This window comes from Anopheles cruzii, chromosome X (assembly GCF_943734635.1).
Source record: "Anopheles cruzii chromosome X, idAnoCruzAS_RS32_06, whole genome shotgun sequence".
Lineage (NCBI taxonomy): Eukaryota > Metazoa > Arthropoda > Insecta > Diptera > Culicidae > Anopheles > Anopheles cruzii.
Window position 1 is genome coordinate 2,972,354 of NC_069143.1, and position 20,626 is coordinate 2,992,979.

Genomic DNA, 20,626 nt, shown 5'->3' on the forward strand with positions numbered 1-20,626 from the left:
GTACTTATAAACGATTTGACGTTACAGAGTCATGTCAAATCGTTTATTTTCGCTTCGTGTGGCTCCCCAGTAACGGTTCGTTTTTTACGGGCGAAGTTGTTGGTCCTGCGCCAACAGACGGTATAGCTGGTATAGGGAATCGAAACCGTAGCCGGCTGCGTGACGAGCGTTACCGACTGCTCTATCAGCGGGTTTAAGAGTAACATTTTACCGTTCGAAATAGATAAAATTTGAATTTAGTACACTTACTGTTCTTTTTGTAGAGAGCTTCAGAATAAGTAAAACGCGTGTTTGCTCAAAGAAACTTCTTTTTTTTATTCGGCAGCTACAACCGCTGAGCCGAACTGGCCTGCATCGGAGATTCCGTCTATCGCTCGCGGTCGAGCGGCTTTGTCCGCTAATTCGTTCAACCGGTCGTTCTAGTATCGATGCAGCCATGTTCCCCACTGCCGTTCCGAACGGCCCAAGATTTTGCGGGTTGTTTCGTCGTCTACCATCCTGAATTATATGACCAAACCATCGGAGCCTAGTGAGACGTATACGCTGTACGACAGCAAGGTCGTCGTCGTCGTGTTCTAGCATCGTTAAGCTAAACAATTTTCACTCAATGTATGTATAGATATTCAGCATTTGAATATTAGACGGAGTTCTCGTAGATGACATAAAACACGTTTACAGAATATAAACGAATCCATACAGTGTTGTACCAGTAACTAGTCTCATTCTTTATTCCTTTTGGATCACCACAATTTAAGATGCTTTTCTTTCCGCGGATGCTGTTATGTTCGTTTCGTTATTTTGGAATTTTTCTCTTTATGTCGGATTTTCAAAACATATGCCGTTGAAAATGGAGATGTTTTGATAGGAAAAAAGAAAAACGCATTCATGCTTATGACAGACAGTTGCAAAAACGCACTAGAATTACTCTACATCCTCTCTCCAACAAAATGCGTTTAAATCCTCCCAAAAGTAAACGCATTCGAAAGGAGCCGAAAGCAGATATTCAAGTGTGTAGCAATGTTTGGTAATGAAAATAGCGTAATTTTCATTGTCCTCTGCTCAAGGTTTTCGAACATGCGTTGCGTTTTTACTGTTTTGAGTTACTACTACACGCTTTCGTCATAACCGGATATTAGCGACAATTACAGAGATCCTTTGGATTTGCACATTTGTTGGTCACGGTGGCCGAAGTAAGCTTGTTATATGCTTCGGTATCGCATCATTCTTGTATTGTACCACCACAGCACGTGACATGATGCCTATCTGAGTTCCGCGTTAGGTTCTTCAGATACGAGTTTAGTGACATCTTGAACATGCAACGGGACAACGGCACGGGGCTGATGGTAAAATTTTCTATTGGCCAGTGTTACCTGCACACGTTGCGAAAGAGAAATGTGGTTTTTGTTTTGTGTGTTTTGGAATAGACAGTTTTCCAGAGCACAACATTCAACGCTGTTTTCGATATACAAGAGTCGCCAATTGCGTGTATAATATGCGTAATACTAGCTTCTTCGCCACTGTGCTCTTGCTCTAGAAGTAGCCGCTACCGCTGTTTACTTGTCATTCTCGAACATGATCGTGCTTTTCTCAAATCCACCGCGGAATTCTTCTTTTTCTCTATCTTGTGAATCGATACGATTTCGGTTTGCTGTTCAGGGATTTGTCGGTGACTGCGTTGCTTTGTGATGAATGGGTTCGGGATGTATTTGCTGCACTTTTCAACTTCTGTGTAAGATTACCGGGCTTGCCCCCACGCACCATTGATGTGTTTTCCCCCCGAGCATTTGGAGGGAGACACAGAGAAGATCGCGTGCTTAGAAAGCGAAGAGCAACAGGAAGGCCATCATCAAACAGAAAAGACCCATGGCCTCAGAAAGTGCGAATCCCAGGATGGCATAGGAAAACAGCTGTTGTTTCAAAGATGGGTTTCTTGCGTAACCGATGATCAATGATCCGAATACTGTTCCGATTCCGGCACCTGTAGAAACAACAAACGAGAAACAGCGAAGGAACCATGAAATATGGCGATTAGTCATGACTATGGGCTAAATAGAATGAAAATTAAATGAAAATGGTTTCTTTGTGTCATTTACCAGATCCGGCGACTCCAACAGTGGCGGCACCGGCACCGATGAACTTCGCAGCAGAATCGATGTCACGGGTGACAGGTGAGGTCTGGAATGACCGAACTTGTGACAGCAGAGCGGCGGGCGCTGTGTCTTGGGCGACGAGCATCTGACTCTGGGAAATGACGGCGCTGCTGATCGGTCGAAGGTAAGCCTTAGTTCCATTCAAGACCTGTACCAAAACGAGGAAATATATGAGCGTTAACTTTTAAGAATTTATCCACACTTTCCTTCAGCTACAAGCAATAAACAACCGAAGTTACTTATTGCTTTTGTTTAATCTGAATTTTGTTGCATGCTTGTTTATAGCAAGAATCAAATTACGTAAGCAATTGTATTGCACCATGGCGTTCCCAACACGAATGTGATCGGTTACAGATTATGTAATAGGGCTAACATTTAAATTTTCAATTTTACTTAAAAATCTATTGATTGACTAACAACACTTTAATACTTACCAGGCTTCGAGCTACTGGGGCAAAACGGGCAGCCGATGAGACGAACATGATGATGGTTTTGGGAATTGTTTTGTTTAGCTGGTACCTGAAGGATCTGTACGGTTTTCCAAAAGAATTAGAAAAAAAAAGTTACAAATAAGGTTAGCTATACTTTGAAGCATACAATGGAGCACATTAAACTTGAAATTGATATGATCAAACTTCAATGCCGCACACTTTTTGCACAAACTTCTAAGGAGATATTGGGCCCTACAGCAATTACGTAATAAGATTCCCAGTTGGCTAGGTACACTATTGTTCGGCAAAATTTCTCTTGAAATTAGGCTATTGGATAATGGAAACCGTGAAAAAATTACAGTCACATTAGCTTAACGGTTACACAACCGATCGCTGGTTATGCCGGCGATTACATAAATCACCGATAATGTGAAGGCAAATGATGGAAAAATATGGCCGACAGAAATTCTACTAGTAGCGGTTTATGCCGGCTTTAGATTGATTTGATTGCTGATTGAGACGATGAGCCAATAAATGCCGTTCCGACTTTCTTCCACGCACTTGTTATAGCGGCACTTGGGGTATGATAACTAAATCAGTATAACCGTGGCCTCAAAGAAGTTTTCACCTCAACCGGAGCTCTACTCACTTTAAAACGCGGTCGACAACTTATCGAAGAACAGTGACCGTCGATAGAAAATTTCTTAAACTCGAGCCCTCGCCCGTACCATCTTTGTTGGAAGTGTTAGTGAACGCGTTTTATACGCCTTAACACACACACATAAAATACCGCCGCAACGGAAGTAGTTCATTTTAGATTTTATCGTTGCCGCTAGAGAGCGCTGACATTTTTACAGGGTTGTATTGTTTTCGAAACATTTTTCCTATTCTGTACACTCAACGTACGAAATTAGAACGGACGCGTCATAACAACGAAATAATTCAATCAATAAGAAAGCAGAATTATTTCCCACAATTGGACGGTAAAATCATCAGATTGAAACATCCCACCAACCATTCTGTAGTAAACGTAGATGTTACGAGGATTTGAATCAACCGGTCAGTTCGCAGCTGCTTCGTGCATTGTTATATCAAAACATGATAAATTATTTCTTTCTTCTGTTCTTTCTTCCTAATTCGTTATCGTCTTTGCCGTGGATATTAAATCGTTCGTATCGCGTCGGATCATCGCTTTCAATTCGTTGATGACATAAGCTCGAACCCTGGCATCCAAAACATCCACTGAACTCAAACATCTTTGTCTCTGGTACAGGCCAAGACCGCTCGGTTGTGTAGGCGGATAAGAAGAAGAAGAACATAAATGATAGTTTTGCTCTACTAAATTTACACGTGTGATTGTGCAAAATATTGCACAATCATATCCCAGACGAATAAAATATTGTGAAACATATAAAAAGAAAATATCGTTTTCAAAGAGCAATAAAGTAATTACTAAAGCAACAAGGAGTAGGTTAGCCTTTGGTAGAAAGGTATGTTTTACGCATCTTTGCTTTGGTTTTAATTACCATTAACGTTGTCATTAATTAATCTTCAATAAAATGTAAACTAAATTACTATATGCTATTCATCGAACTCTATTCATGAGTGCTTGTTGACACGAACCTTTGAATAAAAAGTCTTCGCAATTTACTCCATCTGAATGTACGAAAATATATGAAAAACTAGCGCGAAAAACGTATATTGCACAATCAGTCAATACGCCCTGCGCGAAGGTTTAAGACAATTTATTATTTACACAATAATATACATTGTTTGTAGTTGGTCTAAAACTCTTAAGTAGACATTGTATTGTTGTATTTTGTTTATTTTGTTTATTTTCATCAAATTGAACAACCCTGCTCAAGGTTTACAATCCGTCGAACCCGAACGAATTCGAAAGCGAACATCCCACTGACAGATTGACGTTTGAGACTGCTCTGATCGAAGCAGGGTTGTGTGATACAGTAGCATATTGCGTGAGGTTCAATCACATAGTTTAGCTAGCGGTGTTCCGCATAATCATCAGAGTTCGCTGTGTATGTCGTTCAACATGCAAATTACGCCATTGCGCCGAGTCAATCACTCATCCATAATCTATATATGTTATGCGAGTGACGTTAACTAGTTCGGGAGACTGCAGAAACGATGCAAAATATGTGATAACTTCGGGCAGCAGTCTTCCGTGCTACTCGTGAACTGTAGAATCAACCGGAAATCGTTTAGATAGCAAGGAAGTGTCTTGATCTCGCAAGCTATATTTATTCTGTCTCCCACCATCGCCCTTAAATGGCATCCAAGTATGTGCTACAGTGGCAATGTTTTGCTGTAACATAGGGGCTCCACCGCCGTGTGAATATCCACCCAAAAGCATCAACTTGACACCGTCCTGTAATTTTCGTGCGGTTCGTAACAGCAGTAGCAGGAATATGAGCTATCTGAATAGTAATTTGTTAATAGTTACATAATTTCTTGTTATCAACAGCAGCGGATAAAAACGATTACAGACACGCTAAGAGTGCGATATATACATATATACATGTATATTTATGTATGTATATATATATGTATGTATCTATATACATATATATATATATGTAAATAAATATATATGCATATGTATAGATACGTATACGGCAAGGAATAGAAATCTCCTTAACAGCCATCATATTCGATAAAAAGCTACATTTAGACGATTGCATTCATCTTTCGCTACATTCGTAAAATGGCTGTGTTTCTAACTAATATATGCAAGTTTAACCAGTGCGGGAGAATTTTCAACAGCCTGACTGATTTAATACATCACATAGAGAACACGCACATTGGTAAGTTCAAGATGAGAAGCAAACCGCGTAGATTCGTGTCTGTTTGGTAGTAATAGACCTCGGAAACATTTCGTCCATTACATTACGTTCCTCAAACTTGTTACGGCGGGGTTCCAGCAAACTTCGTCAAGGTACAGCTCACCATTCGACTAAGTTGGTACTAACCCCGCCCAAAACAGCTAGATTTGTTTGCCGGATGATACACGATGATATATCAAAACGTTCGGAGATAATGAAAAATAGTACAGATATCGCTTCATTTAATATTTTTGTATCAAAATTACAGACCACGAATCACCAGCTCCCGGATTCTCGGAAAAATCGCAGTCCACGTGTCTTCCGCTCAGCTACGTGCTACGCTACCACAACGACAACTCTTGTAAGGATACAGCATCATCATCAGCCTCAACAACGACTCCTACAACCGCTACTGACAAGAACAAACAAGGGGGGAATATAACTACGGGTGGTGTCGGCCTTTCTGCAACGTTACCTAGCGCAACTAACGCTTGCCCGGCCAGTCCGGCCGACTTGGGTGCTAGCAACGGCGGTTCTGCAGGTGGGGGTGTGAGTCACGCCCCGAGCATTGGAGGCTCAAATGGTCCAACGCTGGCCGCTGATGGTATTGCCAAACCATCGATATCCATAGGAGGCCAAAATTCTGGCGATCTCAAGCGCAAAATAGCGATTAAGCATCACAGCTACAGCATTTCGTCTTCAAATCGCAGCACAACCCCTACAGGTAATTGTACATCGTATGTTTGCTGTTTGTTTTGCTGTTGTCGCGATCTAATGTTTTGCATAACAGAAAAAAACTTGAACTTAGCAAAACAGTGGAAGCTCTCGTTCTTGTTACTGGGCTTAAGGACAGGTAAACATGTAATGTATTTAGGCAAAACCATCAAACTTGAATGATGGACTTATATCCCATCTTGAATATGTGTTTTGTTTAGGGACCATCCAAAAAATTTAGCTGCAAAGGTTTAGAGGACAACATTTTTCTTGTTTTAAGACGAACTTTATTACTTGAAGTGCATGCCATTGCGACCAGACAAATATTGCTAAGCGATGTATTCATGTATAACTTGGTAACTAATGATAATGTAATACTTTCTATAGTCCTCAAGTACATTAGGTTTTTTGGTTGTATTGATTTAATTCTGTTTCGTTTCTTGGAGTTACTCGAAATTTTACCATTGTCGTAAAATCTCAATATCTTCACTTTCAAGGTACGCACCATATGACTACTTTTGTCTTGCGGACCCGATTTATCCGTAGGGTGATATTGCGGACCCATTATCCGATTGAAGGGTATAATCTTTTTCAACAACATGTGTTCTATCCGGATTGATTACATCTATCATGAAGGAGAAGGGTAAGGTCAACATGGCCCAGAGGATTACTAATTTGTCAGTTTCATACCAAAAGTACATCCGTCGAGCTTATTGCCCTTGCCATTTACTTTCAGTGTTGGTTTGACATGCTTATAGCAGAAATGTTCACCTCTGCATAACTGCAAATGAGCAACTCATCAGACCATAACACTTTTGCCCAGAAAGACAGAAGGTTTAAAACACGCTAATAATAAAAAAAATCATTCTTATTTAGTAATTGGCGTTGGTTAGGTTTCACAACGTAACCCTTTTGCCTGCATTACGTAACCTACGTCTACGAATGCTATGTACAAAATGAACGATTGCTGGAGATGTTGACTACATCAATCGATCAATCGATTTTCAATTACCGATCGAATTATCGAATCGGTCGATCATCCATTTTATTACTTTTCTGTAATTGGAATCAGCAAAATATATATAAAAAAATCGAATACGAAGTATTAATAGAGAAGAAACTTTAGTTTGCTATGTCACTGTGGGAAGTATAATCAAAACGTAAATGTTCTGTTGTGTATGTAATAAATTATATAATTTAAATTATTATTACACTTTAAAATTAACATTGTTAAAAAACGAGCGTAGAGCAGTCGGTAACGTTCGTCGCTGCCACGCAGCAGAGATTATCATTGTCTCTGGTGCAGGCTAAGACCGCTCAGCGGTTGTTGCAGGGTAAGAAGAAGAAGAAACGATCGAAACAATTTATATAACCTAATTTTCAAATATTTATCTTAGTATTCCAATAACAGTTACATTATGCAAAACCATATAACCTGGCCGTGCTTGAATGTATTCAGCCATCATCTCATCCGCTAAGCAATAATAGTTTTGTACATTTTTCAGCTTGAAAATGTACAAAACTAATGTTGCTGCAAAGTGCGAAACACTTCTTGATTGTTTATTTGTTTTACTTCAATTGCTACTGTTAGTATTTGTCATACACAATATTCAGACTGGTGGCTTTGTTTTGCAAATATAGGAAGCGAAATGGATGACGATGATATGATGGGATCGGAGTCAGAAGACAGCGATGATTCTTATACGACCGAGGAATTCAGCTCGGAATTCATAATGCGCTATGGAAGCAGGCAAGTATCATCTATATTTAATGCAGCCAAGTGCGCAAAGGTTGAGTAGAAGTTTAACTCAGTCTTTTTAATTGGTTTAGAAGGCACTCATCGTCGGGAGCTAACGGAAGTACCGTGTCGAACGAGAAGCCATTTGCCTGTCCAGTCCCAGGCTGCAAGAAGCGTTACAAAAATGTGAATGGCATTAAGTACCATTCTAAGAATGGTCACAAGAAGGACGGAAAGTGCGTCTCGATCTCGTTTGTTGAATCTTTTATTTCAGTAATTCGGCTCCAAAACTCTCTAACCTTTGTACGTCCAACGTTCTTACTGTTTTAGCCGCGTAAGAAAAGGCTTCAAGTGCTTTTGTGGGAAGAGCTACAAAACATCACTTCGCCTGAAAAACCACAATATAATTGCACATGCACAGGTAGCATCAAACGATGGCACGGAAGTTCAGCAACCCACCGGCAGTGCACAGATATCCTCCGTTAGTGGTACTAATGGTGGTTCTCTATCAACGACGTCAGCAACAGTGACAGCAAACACTCTTACGTCCACTGTGCTCAAACCGTCTTCGCCCATCTCAAATCATGGCAATGCTGTGAAAACTTCTAGTCAAATTGGTACAAATGCTACTAGTCCGGCGGCGGTCACCATTACGCAGCTAGCACATAAGCTTCCGCGCACTACAACCAACGCAACTTCCACCATCACTAGCAGCACAGCTTCTGCCGCATCGATAGTAACAACAACGGTAAGCGCTGTCAACACTCCCGAAATCACTACCATCACTACAATAGCATCTGGTCCGCCCTCCACCTCGACCATTCACACGGTTGCGACCGGGTCCAGCATAAAATACGATAATCTGGGTATTTTGACCCCTGCCACCTCACCAAAGCTAACTGCCAACATTTCCAGCGATGCACAACAGCAGCAGCCGTTCATCCCGGTGACCGTGTCGGTGGCGCATTCTTCGCCAACGCTAATAGGAAATTTCAATGCCACTAACGCACCTTTAACGGGAAACGGTCAGCTAGTAGGTTCTGCGAGCGGTTCTTATGGACTGGGTGGAAATGGAACAGCTTTTTATAGCGGGGTTGGAGATGGGGGCGGTGGTAATAGTGGAGTCGGGATTGCCCTTGTTGTTTCAAACGTGGTCGGTGAATCACTTAATGGTAGTGGCGGTAGTGGCGGTACGGCAGTACTATCGGTGTCAACAGCGGCTAGTCAATTATACGCCGAAGAGACGTAGCCGATACTTAAGAATTTACTGTTGCGAAAGTATTGACTGGTTGACGGTACCTGTTCTACTAGTTCTAAAAAAATATTCTATACCTTTAAATTATCTATATGATAGCTCCCAATCCCTATCCCCCCCCAATTTTTGAAATAATTTATGAACTTTATTTGAACAGACAAATGTTTGCAAATTGTTACAATTTTACAATGAAAACCGAGACCATTGTGGGATTGTTTAAAAGCTTATGTCCTTTTTTATTATTCTTATTCATATTATTATTTATCAACTTCATTTGATATGTGTATGGTTGTTTGAAAAATTTGAAAAATAAAAGTTTTTCGTGCCAGTGACCAGCGAAACTATGAAAAAGGGTCGAAGTTTACCAGTAAAAAATCGCTTTGCTAATTAGCAAATTAATTATTAATTTGCTTTGCGTTTAAAAAATACGAAATTTTGTTTATTTTTGGGCGTCTGCAGTGTTCATTGGTCGCTTAAATCTCATGATCTGCGTATGTCTTATAGAATGTTCGTATAACGGCACAGCCATTATCACTTGAACAATGCGGCTCTTTGCACTATTGCATTCTGTGCATTCTCTTCACCACATGTTTCTTTTTTTTGCAATGAGCACTATTTAAAAAGGGAAAGGGTACAAAACTTAATTGGTAATGTGAAGATTCATTACATATTTTCTCATGTTTTTTTCGATTTTTGGTTTTACGACTGATCTCATCAATTAAATTGCCAGGTCTCTTAAACTCCTGTATTCAAAAACAAAAAAAAATAAACTGATACCAAACTCATTAGAATATAGTTCTGCGACCCCGATCAAAGCGAAAAACCAACAAAATGTAAACGAAAAGAATAGATAAACGAGAATGGCAGATAGTAAAAAGATAATATGTAAGAAAAATATAAGTAAAGCACAGCTTAAAGAACATAAAAGAAATGAATAAGTATTTAATGTAGCAAAGCATTGTTGTTCCTGTTAGTTTTTATTTTAATGCTACCGTGACTACAACCCGACGATCCAGAGAAAAATGAGAAAGACAGGAGGAATCATCTTAGTGATTAAAGAATTGAGAACAATTATTTGTGTTCGGCACTGGAAGAAATACGTTGTTTTGTTTCTACTATTTAATTTTGTTTCATCTTAATCTTTTCGTTCCATAAGCGATAATATGAAAAGAAACAAATCGTTTACATAGTTGAGAAAGAATATGAATTGAATTTGCTGTGATTTTATTTTTTGTTTTATCTTTTTTTTAATTTTTTGTATTCGAAGTGGAAAAACATGTCACACACAACACTTTTAGCTGTTGCATCGCAAAACCGCCATAAATGTTGCATGGTGTATACAATCTCCTGATTATTATTTTAAAACATATATTTATGTGTGGCTATAAAAGTTTAGTTGAATGTCAATAGGGAAACTAGAACTGCCCAAACTACTACTTTCTAGTGAAAATGTATAGTCAGCGTTTGAAATCAAACTTAGCAGAAATCGTTTGGAATGAAAAGCAAAAAAAAAATCGTTAACAAATATTATACAAACGAAAGCATATTTATTTCAACTAAAATACATTATAAAGTGAGCCTGTTTTTCTACTGCTAAATCAAAGCACCTTTAAATATTAATTTCAATCAGTGTGGGCTTTGAAGCATGGCAGAATGATAAGAAACATACACACCCGTGAGAGGATGATATTTACTGATTTTGCTGCTGAAGATCTCATTCAGTAACTTTTCTCACATTTGTCGCACTGTACCGTTTTTTTCTTCTTCTTAATAGATATATCTGTATTAAACAGAAGCGAATCTGTATTAAACAGAGAAATTCGAAATGTTATTTTATGATTATGTGTCATTGGAAACGAAATGAAATTATAATGTGACGGAAAAGAAAATGAAATTTATTCGTAACATCGGAAACATTGCATTATATGGTAAAAAATCCAACGACAGCTGCGATGTTTTGAATCTGTGTTCTTCGTCATCGAGGTTATAAAACTAAAATTTGCACTAGACGTGTTATTTTTCGTAAAACTATGTGTATGTGGAGTGTATATGTGTACATGCGTGTACCTATTCATGCACTATGCACTAACGATGGAGCTGCTAATGAAAATGGAAGGACAGGACCACGCCGTTTTCCTTTGCTTCAGGGAAATTAGTGCTGGCAAAGCTAAACGACAACAGCAACAATGCTCTTTTGTGTGCACGTGTCGTCATTAAAAATCTCGCCAATACGACACCGTTAATAAAATATCATTAATTTTTCCAATAGCTAGTCAAAATTTTCAAAATATATTTATGTTCGTAGATTATCGGATTAATCGAATAACAAATTGCAGCATTCGCATTTTCAATAAATGCATATCGTAACACTATAGTGTATTTCTAAGACTAAATTACATGGAAAGAAAATCGGATGGAAAATCTACAACCATGCTGTTTCGAAAATTGCAGCTTATTGACGAGGCTTTTGTAGTTCAATTTATTAACAACCTTTATAGCCGAATGTTTTCTTTGGTGATACGTTCAGGACGTACATACCAGAATTACGAATTTAAACAAAATAAACTTGCTTGTCATTGAGCTAGAATCATTGGTTTAATCGTCGATTTATTCTTCCAACTAATAGTATTACGTAATAATAACGTATTTGCTTGTGTTGAACGAAGGTTTTTTTAAATACTAAAGTTTTCTTACTAAACAACCAACAATATCTGAGCATACAGTACTCAAATATTGTACAGAATAAATCATAATTATTGCCTTGAAATTCACCAAATATAGATTATAATAATGCAACACGAATTTTTCATGTTGTATGCAAACGGACGTGTTTTTTTTCTTATCTTGAATCTAGCTCTGCTTGGCATTTTAATGTTTCTTCACCATGTTTTAACGAATGCTATATTTCCGAATTTTAAGAAACAGGCACAGCGAAAATGTTACCATTTCGCAGGCTCTTCATCACTATCCATTCTGCTATTTGTCTTTGTACAACTGGTTTAATTCATTAATACGGCCCCGTCCGTTCCTTTAAGATTAAAAGAAAAACTAGTTTCATTTGCTACAACTGATACTTTACGTTTTAAAGAGCCACAAAAACTACAATGTTACAAGCTTCTACACTGCTTTTGTAAACGACTCCAGTTGTAGGCAGCAACATCTGCATAAATGCAATTGTTACAATTTTCAAACAACATAGGTAAGGAAACAGAAACTCAGTGCTCAGTATACCTTAACAACGATAAATTCGTAACACGAGGTCGACGATCCGGCTGTTGCTTATGAACAGTTTCTCTGTGTTCACTCGAAATTTGCCTTGGCTCCACCTTTTCAGAGACTTGGATTGTATGTGCATGAATTGAAAATTATAGAGTCGCCATTTGTGCCATTTATATTTTCTCAATATTTGGTGTTCGCATTTTCGCCAGTTTCGAGTTTTTTTTTCTATTAATCAAACGTTAATTTAAAAAGGGTTTCCAAACATGTTTTATTGAACGTGTATAAAAACTAAAGATTATGTTCCACACCCAATCGGAGACTAGCACAGCATAGTGTATTTGAAATGAGAAGGAAAATTTGAACATGAAAAAATTTTCATTTTCATTTCATACCAGAGCGTTGAAACTATTCCGCGAATAAGAACACAGGTTTATGAAGTATTTATTCGTTTCAAACATCCCACCAAATGAAACATTGGATAATTACTTGAACATTGAATAATCAAACACAACCCACTCAAATGCAATCCAGATCAGACAAAATTTTTCCATAGTATACAATTTGATGTTTGCAGTTGTTATATACATAAACAAATGTACCATTCAACTGCGGGTGAGCACAACTATTTTTGAATAGTCAAAAGTATTATATAATTTACTACCATTAAAATTGATAATTGATGTTAGAACATTGATGTTTTACGTCAAAACTGAGTTTATCCAGTCTGAGTTTATCAAAACTGAGCACTCCTTGAGTTTGCATTTATTAATGGTTTAAGCAAAATCAAAATCCAGTTGAATTCGCAACAACAGCTTTCTTCATCAACTGAACTTGCCGACAAATGTACCAATGTAAAAGTGAAAGTTTGTGAAAAGAAATGCAGTTTGAACCAAGAATGTATTTTTTATGAAAATTTCAGATATGATTAAGTTCATCTGCTAGATGTTGCGTCTTTCATGTGTTCCTTTTACTTTTAGTAAAGCTAACTTGATACTATGAACAAATCCTAACTCGGTCAACGGTTACTACTTTGCCTTAAGAAGCAAGAAAAAATCGGTTCAAGACATGCAATTGAGTTGCATTTTGAGAACTCAACATAGTATTTTAGTAAAGATGATTTCTTGGTGTTCAAATTGTTGTATTGTCAGAATACCAGTTCGAAAATGTTTCGCCTTGAAATCGAATAATCGAAGCGGCCTAGATTGATGAACAACGGATTGATAGATCTTTGCATTCTACAACAGTTGGACAATATTGTAATATATGGTGAGAAGATTTTTTGAATATTTGTTCGATTCATTATAAAAACCTCATTTTTTATCAATAAATCTTTCTGTACTAAATAAATAGCTAACATTGTTCCACTTGAAACCCGTTCTTTTCACTAAACACACATAGAATCATAGAATTTCTACTAAATCAATTAAAACCTTACGCACGTCATTTAACTGTTGCTAGACCTTAATCTAACTTCTTCTTATCTTGCTACAACCGCCGAGAGGTCTTGGCCTGCACCAGAGATAATGTTTATCTCTGTTACCTTCTGTAACGATGTGTTATTACGGGCCGAGTTGTTGGCCCCGCGCCAACCCCCATGTCACGCTGGTATCGGGAATCGAACCCATTGCCAGCTGCGTAACAACCGGTCCCGGGATTCGAATTTAAGCGCCTGCTGCCAAACAAATACGAGCGTTACCGGTTGCTCTATCAACGGGGGCAACCAACTAAGCGACCAATAAGATGTGACGGTTGATGGTGGAGGGAAATAATTATTAAAATCAAATAAAAAATAACATTTACATGAAAAATACCCCCAAATATTTTATGGCTGATCATGAAAACATATTACTGTAGCAGGGAATTGGAGAATCACCCTTGAGCCTATTATTTTATTTATTCCCCCCCCCCCCCCCACCTATATTTAACCCATTTTCTTTGATACTCCGAATTAAAAGGAGCACAGTCTGGTTCTAATAGCATACACGCGTCGACACCCACATCTTACAGCACTAATCGTTAAAACTATGATGGATACGTCATATGAATATACAGCTGCAGAATTGCGTTCGCAAATGTACATGTATGTATAAATCTTTTGTTTACTAATCGTTAGAAACATATCCCTACTTATCTTTAATATGAAATGAAAGTAAACGAAATAGAAAGAAAGTGGTCAATCGGATTTCCAGGGATTATTTGCATTCGCGAGGCACAACAATCGCAATTTCCCTATCCTCCTTCTCTAATTTTCACACACTCTCTGATGCTATTTTCGGTGGTAGTTCATTACTGGTGGCACTTCCCAAGCTCGTCGTATTAGTAGTGGTAGCCACAAAAAATTGTCGTGCTGTCGGAAAGCGGGTGTATTGGGATAAACGTTCGAGCACACAGGACGATGATAGACGCGCTTCCGCATCGTGATCCCAGCAGTCTTCCATAGTTTCACAAATTGCATTTAGTCCCTATAAAAAGAAGATAATCATTGGCAATTCGGTAAAAAATCGAACACAGAAAAATTAGGGAAAATAATAAACAATTAATTTTATGGATTATTCTACTATCAGCGTTTAAATGATGTAGAAAGCTCGAAGAAGATGGTATACTTGGACTTACCGAGTGATTACGCCAAGCATCGAAAATACGCGGGCGTAGCTTCTTCATTACGACGTTTTCCTGCATTTCCTCAAGCGTCGGATGTGGTCCGAGTTCAGCCTCGAAAGGTAAGCGATATTCGTCTACGGGACCACCGTGAACAGTGCATCGCGACACCAGCTCCCAGAGAACGAGACCACATGCATACACATCTATGCGTAGGAATGCATCACGTGTGAAGTTGATCGCACCCTCGAGCACCTCGGGTGCCATGTAGCGACGTGTTCCGACCTGACCGTGTGTATCACCGCACGATTTACCTGAGAAGCAAGAAATGTTTTATAAATTGTGGCTCCATCATAACCGTAACTAACTAACCGGTGTTCAAACTTTATCGATTAAAAAGACTTGCTTGGCTTACCTGGATTAAACACAAGTGCCAGTCCGAAGTCGGCTATGCAGGCCGTCAAATCCGCCTTGAGTAATACGTTTTTACTCTTAAAGTCCCGGTGGGCAATGGAAGGCTTGAGACCTTCAGTCCGCGTACCTTGGAATTCCTCATGCAGGTGTGTTAAACCTCTTGCCATCGTACTGGCGATCTTACACAGGTCGTTCCAGGAAACAGTGTGTGATTTGAGAAAATCGCAGAGCGAACCATTTTCACAGTAGGCTGTGATTAACCAAAAATCAGTGCTTGCTACATCCGATCGCTTCTCGCATCCAATAAATTCTAGAATATTCGGATGGTTCATGCGTGGAAGCTATATATATAGTAACACAAGGAGGGAAGATGGTTAATTAATAATATAAAAAAAAAACAAGAATGATGTTTATGGGCGGATAAAAAAGGTGTATCTGTTACCTTGAAAATCTCCTGTTCCGTTAGCCACGATTGACGCTCCTGCATAGGAAAAATTTTCACTGCTACCTCCTGAGTGTTAAGTTGTGCTCGCCACACAACCCCGAAACGACCTTGTGCTTTGATGTCCTTCAAATCGATCGGACGATGTGAGATGTTCGTCGACGAACTTGATACATCTGGTTCAACCTACGAAACAAATAATCAGTAGGAAACAACAAATATATAGTCATTGTTCGAGAGGTTTTAGGAGAAAATAAACTTACCGTGGGAATTTCGTTAAACATCGCTTGTTTCTGGTGAGTGACATAGTAAATAAGCAACGCGGCGAGGGCAATCACTGAAGAAGCCAACCCGATTACTATAAAAATGACCATATTTGTGTCCTTATTGGCTGCCTGCATTACTTCTGGTGCTTTTGTTGCCACTGGCACCCAACGATGTTCTTTATTGCACATACTGCCTCGACAACAGCAGTAATTTAGGTTCTTTTTAATATCTGTCGTCGTATCGATGCACTCAGTATTGTTGCATTCACTAGGATTGGTGAAGCAACCTTTCATAGTTACATTAACTTCGTCTGCCGGAAAGAAAATATATTGCTATTAATATACAGACGCTCTTCATTTGGATAGTTACATTTTGACACGCACTGGTCACATTGCTGGTCGTCCACACTACAAAGCAACCTACTGGACGATCTGGTTCGGACTCTTCACAAACGTCTATTCCCTCCTTGCACTCGCCATCCTTGCATTGATAGGAGACACATCGGAGACTACCGTCAGCGACTCGTGCCCGGCTCAGGGAACCTTTCATGATCATCAGCACTGGAAAAACGCAGTGTTGGAAAATACTGTTTATAGTTGATGATCTCATAAAGCCCGAACCGATCGTATGCCGCATATATTTGACGCGTATGCGTGCAAAAACTCGAGCAGATAGGCTTTAAGAATGTAGTTTCCTTTTTCTGGTATACGAACATACTTACATGACCAGTAAAAAAGAATGTTCACCAAGCCTCGCATCCTGAAGACGTTAAACTGTGCTACTTGCTCTTTTAAGTAGCTACGCTGGTGCTGTAGCAAATGCTGGACTATGTGTTTTTTTCAAGCTTTTCTCTCTGTCTCGCTCTTGTGTTCACGTTGTCTCTCTTCACCGATAGTTTTTATACAATAAGAGAGGCTTTGAGACCTGGGGATTTAGGGTTTTTTACGTCTATGTAAGTTCCATATTTAACACTCTCGCGATCAGTTCATACGCTGTTTACACTAGTCTGTCGAGCAACATAATCATCTGTTTAGACGCAACACTCAACTGCAGACGATGATGGTGATCTTAACATCCGGTCTAGTTCTATGATCTCCTAAGACAGATCCAAGCGTGAGGAAGTGTTTCGTCTTACAGATGCTGTACAATGCGCACATATGATGGATTAAACCTTTCGCACCAGGATTTGATACTTTCGCCTGCGATTTACGATGATAATGAGCAGCCAACTCCTAGCAGTTTGCCAGTTTCTGCCGTATTACTTTACTGACAAGACAGCAAATGTTTCTCGGAAAAATACAAAAGATGCAACCAGTACAATGCGAACCCTACGCTTCAGAGACAAACTGCTGCGCTAAATGCCATTTATTAGATTTCTTTACCCGGAGATCTGCTATAATAACGTAGCTATAAGTCACTGTTACGGCATTTTGAAGACGCACTGGTGTGGACCATATGACGTACGAGTATATTATAGCAACAATTGGAAAATAGCTCATTCAAAACAATAATAGTTGCCCGGCTGCACCACCGCAACTATTCTTTAGAAACACTACACCGCCGTATCATGGCTAGAGAGAGCTAGAGCAAAAGCATGTATGTGGCTGCTGAAAACATTAAATAACAATTAACAAAGTAAACAAATGCCTTTGCCATCACCAACAAAGCGATGGGTGTCAGCATCAAATTCTAAATAATATAATGGAATCCTCCAAAATAACACCGCGTGCCTAACAAACTATCCCAGGAAAATGCATCGAAAGAAGTGCAACCCTGAAAAGATAAATTCAAATAATTGCTTGTCAATTGCGATCATTCGCAACCATGTAAACGCAACGTAAAAGTTTATGGCGTTTCATGTACAAATTGACAGATTTTTTATAGCAAGATGACGTTTGAGTATGTATAGCAAAATACGTACAAAAGGAAAACAAATTCCTGTCTTTTGGGCTATGAATAGCATCTGTTGTTTTGTTTGTTTTTTTTGCATTATAGAGACTTTGAGCTGCAATAGCCTAACATTCGTCTCTAAATAGCATAACTCAAAATCGTAAATTGTGAGATCTTATCTCAAAATCGTACAACGATTTATACTTGAAAATGTCTTACTTGAAGTCAGTTTTCAAAACCGGTTGTTTGCTGAAAGTTCTCTCATCTAAACGCTTGCTAGTGGAACATTTGGAAATGCTTGAACTGTGTGTTAACAGCGACCTGCGTGTCAATTATCTTTACAATTGTTTACAAAGCCGTTTAGCTTTTACAGTTGTTAGTTGCGGGTGTCTTGTTTCAGCTCTTTTAACATTCTAGTAAGTTCACAACAATGTAAAAAAGTATACCTTTAATATGTTATTGCAAACCCTTCAGTTCCAGCGGTAACCGTTACGCACTTGCTTTGACCGCTTCAGCGTTTGCAACTTGTCTGCACACAAAGTGGATCTACTCTCTAAAACTGAACAAGATTGACGAATTAATTAAAGTCGTCGAAAAATTCGAGGATGTCATGAAACGAAACATTATCTTCATAGCTGAATTAAATCAATGCGATCAAAATCGAAGTTCATATTGGCGACGGTAAGAGCATATACTACGTTATTTTATTAAAATCTAGGCCATTTATTTTAATTATTGCGCTATTGATAATGTACTTAAGGGGTCAAAAACACCCCCCGAAACAGCACAACATTACTAAAAGCAACAGAGAATAAAATTGTGTCTGGTGCAGGCCAAGACCTTTCGGCGATTGTAGCCGGATAAGAATAAAAAGTAGTACAAGAAGTAGTATTAGCATGTAGTATTGAGGGTCTCTTTTAAATTTAGTTTTTCTTTGTAATAAATTCACGCACCGTTCTAATGTTACTTATTTTGCTTTTTCAGTACGATGAATGAAAATGAAGTTTTTCAGAATTGCTTGCAGAGCTGTAAGCTTGTGATCGTCGAGCTGCACCGATATGTACAATCTATAGAAAATAAAACTAAATTGCATGAAAAATTTATACAGTGGTATGAACCGTTAGAGTCGCTAGAGAATTTGGGACTTTCGAGAGACAGCTTATCAACTCACTATCAGATAAAGGTAATTATGATTTAATTTGTATATTACATCTGAGCTATAAACAAATTTCTCTTTTTTTGCTTTAGACGTTTTACACCATTTTCTTATACGTTCAATCAGCTTGCTTGCTACGGTTGGCTCTCGCCTGTGCTAGTGACGCAGATCTCAGCCACATTGAGGTCGAGCGGAAACAACTAATTTGTGCAATAGGTCGAGCAACAACAAAGGGCAAGAAATATTTGTTGCTCAATAATGGCTCAGAAATGAGCCAAAAAATATACTACAATAAAGATCTAGTCCCAGCAGAACTTTTGTCAATAAACCATCAATCAATGATGCTATCGGCCAAATTAACAATTGCTGCCAAACAGATAGCTCACGTGGATGGTGAGCTAAGCGAGATCGCCTCTACGTTTTCCGGTGATTGCGAACGGTTACGGATAGCTGAGCAACATGTCACAGATATTGGAGCTGGTTTGCTAGCCCGTTGCGACGAAATTCAACGATTGCTCATTAGCCTAAGAAAAGTGCTGAAACGGGATGTAGAGAAGGAAAATTTTGCCTCGACACAGTCATCGGATGGAAGTGACCAATTAACAAACGATGAAACGCATTGCTCCGGTCGGGAGGAGGCAAATATCGTTGAGCAAGCAGGGGACGAGTTTTTCATTTGTCACCATAACGAAGCCGGAGAGGAAACATCTGTTGAGTTAGGCCCCATGGCCCTCTATGAAGAGGAATGGATCGATAGGAAATTAATAAAACACCAGTTTGGACCGGTGCTGAAGCAGTTGCGGGAAAAGTTACAACCGATTGAACAATCGTTTAAATTACGTGAGCAGCAAGCCTTGAAGTTGAAAGGCCTTAACGTGCTACCAGAAGAGTCGGGAAGTCCAGAATTATTTAAAAAAGGCAATAGGTTAGAGTATGAGGAGAGTACGGGATCGTCTGACGATGAGGTCCCGCAAAGGCGTGCGAAACGTTACCAAGAAAATTATGAGAAGGATCGGGAGTTTCTAGCGAGCAAACCACAAATCAATCTGATTTTAAATCATCCGATCAATATGCAGCACGACGAACAAATACTGGAGTGAATATAAACGAACTAATCTTCTCTAAAAAGTGCTTCAATGCTCGGCTTTGATTTTAATTGTATTTATTTTCTTTTCATTTTCATTAAATTTGAATCGTTCCATTTATAAATACGTTTCCAGTCTGTACCTGTATCCTATTCCAGTGTGCCTGTTCCATTTTTTTTTGTGTGGATGTTGTGTTCAGGAAAACTACATGTTCATTATGCTTCGCGTTCTCTAGCGTTCAATACGTCACGTGTTGCTTCAAATGCTGGTTAATAGAGCTCTTTGTTTATTATTATTATTATTATTATTGTTATATTATATTACAGCACACCAGTGGAACTCATAAGTCACTGTGGGTGAGTTTTCTGCAGCTCGCATTGACCTGATCGAAATAATTAACTAATTTAATGAAGGGAAAGATCAAAAG

General features: G+C 38.8%; 4 protein-coding genes across 7 annotated transcripts; 2 read left to right on the forward strand and 2 right to left on the reverse strand.

Annotated features, from left to right (window-relative positions):
- Nucleotides 1-694: 694 nt before the first annotated feature.
- On the reverse strand, nucleotides 695-3,292 carry LOC128270798 (ATP synthase lipid-binding protein, mitochondrial). 2 transcript variants are annotated; one of them, XM_053008221.1, is made up of 4 exons: nucleotides 3,231-3,292; nucleotides 2,585-2,678; nucleotides 2,094-2,298; nucleotides 695-1,978 (listed from the first exon to the last, which is right to left on the reverse strand). In XM_053008221.1, the coding sequence occupies exons 2-4, from the start codon at nucleotides 2,630-2,632 to the stop codon at nucleotides 1,815-1,817; spliced, it is 417 nt and encodes a 138-aa protein (XP_052864181.1). In that variant the 5' UTR covers nucleotides 2,633-2,678; nucleotides 3,231-3,292; the 3' UTR covers nucleotides 695-1,814. The 2 variants fall into 2 exon arrangements, with proteins under 2 accessions (XP_052864181.1, XP_052864189.1); XM_053008229.1 differs by having other exon boundaries at nucleotides 3,143-3,256.
- Nucleotides 3,293-5,303: 2,011 nt separating this feature from the next.
- On the forward strand, nucleotides 5,304-11,494 carry LOC128268204 (uncharacterized). The gene is made up of 5 exons (XM_053005243.1): nucleotides 5,304-5,403; nucleotides 5,690-6,145; nucleotides 7,777-7,885; nucleotides 7,966-8,109; nucleotides 8,204-11,494. The coding sequence occupies exons 1-5, from the start codon at nucleotides 5,304-5,306 to the stop codon at nucleotides 9,120-9,122; spliced, it is 1,728 nt and encodes a 575-aa protein (XP_052861203.1). The 3' UTR covers nucleotides 9,123-11,494.
- A 2,785-nt stretch (nucleotides 11,495-14,279) lies between these two features.
- On the reverse strand, nucleotides 14,280-16,901 carry LOC128268238 (activin receptor type-2A). Its single transcript, XM_053005280.1, has 7 exons — nucleotides 16,790-16,901; nucleotides 16,452-16,628; nucleotides 16,065-16,378; nucleotides 15,802-15,987; nucleotides 15,361-15,700; nucleotides 14,961-15,259; nucleotides 14,280-14,809 (listed from the first exon to the last, which is right to left on the reverse strand). The coding sequence occupies exons 1-7, from the start codon at nucleotides 16,824-16,826 to the stop codon at nucleotides 14,597-14,599; spliced, it is 1,566 nt and encodes a 521-aa protein (XP_052861240.1). The 5' UTR covers nucleotides 16,827-16,901; the 3' UTR covers nucleotides 14,280-14,596.
- A 1,224-nt stretch (nucleotides 16,902-18,125) lies between these two features.
- LOC128268215 (uncharacterized) lies at nucleotides 18,126-20,550 on the forward strand. Of its 3 annotated transcripts, none has more exons than XM_053005253.1 (4): nucleotides 18,126-18,374; nucleotides 18,433-18,639; nucleotides 18,943-19,141; nucleotides 19,207-20,550. In XM_053005253.1, exons 1-4 carry the CDS (start codon nucleotides 18,169-18,171, stop codon nucleotides 20,212-20,214), a joined length of 1,620 nt encoding a protein of 539 aa, XP_052861213.1. In that variant the 5' UTR covers nucleotides 18,126-18,168; the 3' UTR covers nucleotides 20,215-20,550. The 3 variants fall into 3 exon arrangements, with proteins under 3 accessions (XP_052861213.1, XP_052861222.1, XP_052861230.1); XM_053005270.1 differs by having other exon boundaries at nucleotides 18,313-18,374; nucleotides 18,474-18,639; XM_053005262.1 differs by lacking the exon at nucleotides 18,433-18,639.
- Nucleotides 20,551-20,626: the final 76 nt, after the last annotated feature.

Excerpts from the sequence above, each read along its gene's own strand:
- LOC128270798 (XM_053008221.1), bottom strand. The coding sequence starts at position 2,632 with ATGTTCGTCTCATCGGCTGCCCGTTTTGCCCCAGTAGCTCGAAGCCTG. Across the intron at positions 2,299-2,584 it reads CCCCAGTAGCTCGAAGCCTG|GTCTTGAATGGAACTAAGGC; the intron begins GTAAGTATTAAA and ends GTTTTGGTACAG. Across the intron at positions 1,979-2,093 it reads TGTTGGAGTCGCCGGATCTG|GTGCCGGAATCGGAACAGTA; the intron begins GTAAATGACACA and ends TTGTTTCTACAG.
- LOC128268204 (XM_053005243.1), top strand. The coding sequence starts at position 5,304 with ATGGCTGTGTTTCTAACTAATATATGCAAGTTTAACCAGTGCGGGAGA. Across the intron at positions 5,404-5,689 it reads CATAGAGAACACGCACATTG|ACCACGAATCACCAGCTCCC; the intron begins GTAAGTTCAAGA and ends TCAAAATTACAG. Across the intron at positions 6,146-7,776 it reads TCGCAGCACAACCCCTACAG|GAAGCGAAATGGATGACGAT; the intron begins GTAATTGTACAT and ends TTGCAAATATAG.
- LOC128268238 (XM_053005280.1), bottom strand. The coding sequence starts at position 16,826 with ATGCGAGGCTTGGTGAACATTCTTTTTTACTGGTCAT. Across the intron at positions 16,379-16,451 it reads GACGACCAGCAATGTGACCA|ACGAAGTTAATGTAACTATG; the intron begins GTGCGTGTCAAA and ends TCTTTCCGGCAG. Across the intron at positions 14,810-14,960 it reads ATGCTTGGCGTAATCACTCG|GGACTAAATGCAATTTGTGA; the intron begins GTAAGTCCAAGT and ends TTCTTTTTATAG.
- LOC128268215 (XM_053005253.1), top strand. The coding sequence starts at position 18,169 with ATGTCTTACTTGAAGTCAGTTTTCAAAACCGGTTGTTTGCTGAAAGTT. Across the intron at positions 18,375-18,432 it reads TCAGCTCTTTTAACATTCTA|TTCCAGCGGTAACCGTTACG; the intron begins GTAAGTTCACAA and ends CAAACCCTTCAG. Across the intron at positions 19,142-19,206 it reads CAACTCACTATCAGATAAAG|ACGTTTTACACCATTTTCTT; the intron begins GTAATTATGATT and ends TTTTTGCTTTAG.